The sequence below is a fragment of the Cenococcum geophilum genome, assembly GCF_001692895.1.
Source record: "Cenococcum geophilum 1.58 unplaced genomic scaffold K441scaffold_1, whole genome shotgun sequence".
In the NCBI taxonomy this organism is placed as follows: domain Eukaryota; kingdom Fungi; phylum Ascomycota; class Dothideomycetes; order Gloniales; family Gloniaceae; genus Cenococcum; species Cenococcum geophilum.
This window is the reverse complement of record NW_027137559.1, coordinates 1-2,090: the sequence shown is the minus strand read 5'-3', so window position 1 is coordinate 2,090 and position 2,090 is coordinate 1. Positions and strand designations below refer to the sequence as shown.

Genomic DNA, 2,090 nt, shown 5'->3' with positions numbered 1-2,090 from the left:
CCTTATACACCACTTTAAAAACAGCTTAGTAAGGCATATATATTTAGAGGGAGTATATATAGGCTAATATTGTATAATAGGAAGATTATAAAGAAGATAAATGTAACTTTAGAATAAGTATCGAAGTTAGTATTAAGGCCCCCAGCCTTTACTATAAGCATTAAGTACTGTATTATATAAGAAGGCCTTATCTAAAGAAGATCTTAATTTATATAAGTAGCTTATTAAGAACCTTAATAAGTTTAATCGCTTAAAGAGCTAAGATAAGTATAAGAACTATATTGCCGAGAATCCACTTCGTATTAAGGTTTCTCCTCTTAAATGGTAGTGTTAAGATAAGCAATATAAGCGTTGGCTACGACTCTTATTAATAGCTATTAATATTCTATTAATTCTAGCTATAAGTAATGACCTAGAGCGGGTATTTTTAGGGGTATGTTATATGGTTTTATGGGAGCAAGTAAAGCTTGGGGTTAATATAATTAAGATATTTAAATGTTTAAAAAATTAGAAGTAGAATTAAATGGTAATAGAAGAGTTTTAATAGAGAAGAATTAATCGTGTAGATAAGAAAGGAAAAAAAAGAATACTCTAAGCTAGATGCAGAGTGGAATATATATATGTATTTCTTCGTATAATACGTAATTGTACGCTCCTTCTTTATATAGTACTTTACCTTATTTAACCTCTCTTCTTCCTTTATCTTTAACCTAGCTATTACTTACTACTATAACTAGTTCTAGCTTATTAGCTACTATTAAAATATAAGTGTCCTAGCTTTATATAAGCATTGCCTAAGCCTCTAACCTTACTAATATACTCTTAACTGCTTACCTTATATAAGTGTTAAGCACTAACGAGTAAAGCAGTAATAGCAGCACCACTACTATAATTACTACTACCACTACCACCACCACTACTACTACTAGTTTATTAACTACTAATATGTAAGTATTCTTACTTTATATAAGCATTGCTTAAGCCTTGCCCTTTACTAATCTACCTTAGTTGCTTACTTTATACAAATACTAACATATATATAGGGCCCTTATTCTCTAGAATGCCGCCACGACTACCTAAGCCCTTACTGCCGCCGCCTAAAACCCCTAAGCCCCCATTCTCTTTATAGGACAGCAGCAGTTAGCCCTATATATATATAGTTTATAGGGCTAAGCACTTCTAGCCCTTTCTAGGCAGGATGTGGTGTTTATACGCGGGAGTATTTACCCATATTGAATAGGAATGCATCGGCCCTTATACGTTAACGCTATCCTTATACAATCTTGTAGAAGGGTAGTGGATCAACCTTACTAGCGGTGCCGCGGTGCTATGCTAGGCCTATAACCCTTCCCATTATACTATTAGGCTAACGGTTACTTTAGTAGTTGCTACGCTAATTATAAATAGCCTAACTATACTAGTTAGTGCACCGTATAAGACGGGGGTAATAATGCACCTACGCCGGCCAACTGTGGCTTGCCCCTAGCAGGGGGAGGGGGGTCTAGGATGGTAACAGATCTTCTCTTAATAGAGGATAATAAGCCTAGGGCTACGGCCCAAAATGCAATTATTTTAGCTTAGGTATGTATAAATTTTCTCTTTTATATACATTAGCATATAGCTAACTATTAGGATTATTGGTAGTAACCTATATATACCTAGCTGGTTAGGGATATCTCCAGCACCTAGATCTAATCTATACCTCTATATAGTATTTAAGATAAGTAGCTATATAGCGAAACTAAACAGATTACTATGTACACAGTTATATTAGTTTAATTTATTTTAATATTGCGGAAATATAATTTTCCGGTCTATATTGGCCAATAAGCAATATTAGATCGACATTATATTTGCTTATTTTTACCAAGCCTAGGTTTATTTAAACAAGTTTTCCTAGAGGATAGGCAGCTAGATCGGACGCTTAGAGGAATTAAGCGATATAGTGGCGTGGCTTTAAAGTAGGTAAAAGGCTTAGATCATCAATGGTGAGAAGTGAACCTTCAAACCGGAAAAGTAACCGTCCGACCTCCAACCGGGCTTAGACCGCCTAGCCCACGCTTAGACCGCCCAGCCCACGCGCGCTTAGG

The 2,090-nt window shown here is 35.5% G+C and overlaps 1 protein-coding gene across 1 annotated transcript; it reads left to right on the top strand.

Annotated features, from left to right (window-relative positions):
• Positions 1 to 334: 334 nt before the first annotated feature.
• On the top strand, positions 335 to 511 carry K441DRAFT_531405 (uncharacterized protein; the record flags this gene model as incomplete). Its single annotated transcript, XM_067642202.1, has 1 exon — positions 335 to 511. A coding segment is annotated over one exon (177 nt), but the record flags the coding sequence as incomplete, so codon positions are not given.
• Positions 512 to 2,090: the final 1,579 nt, after the last annotated feature.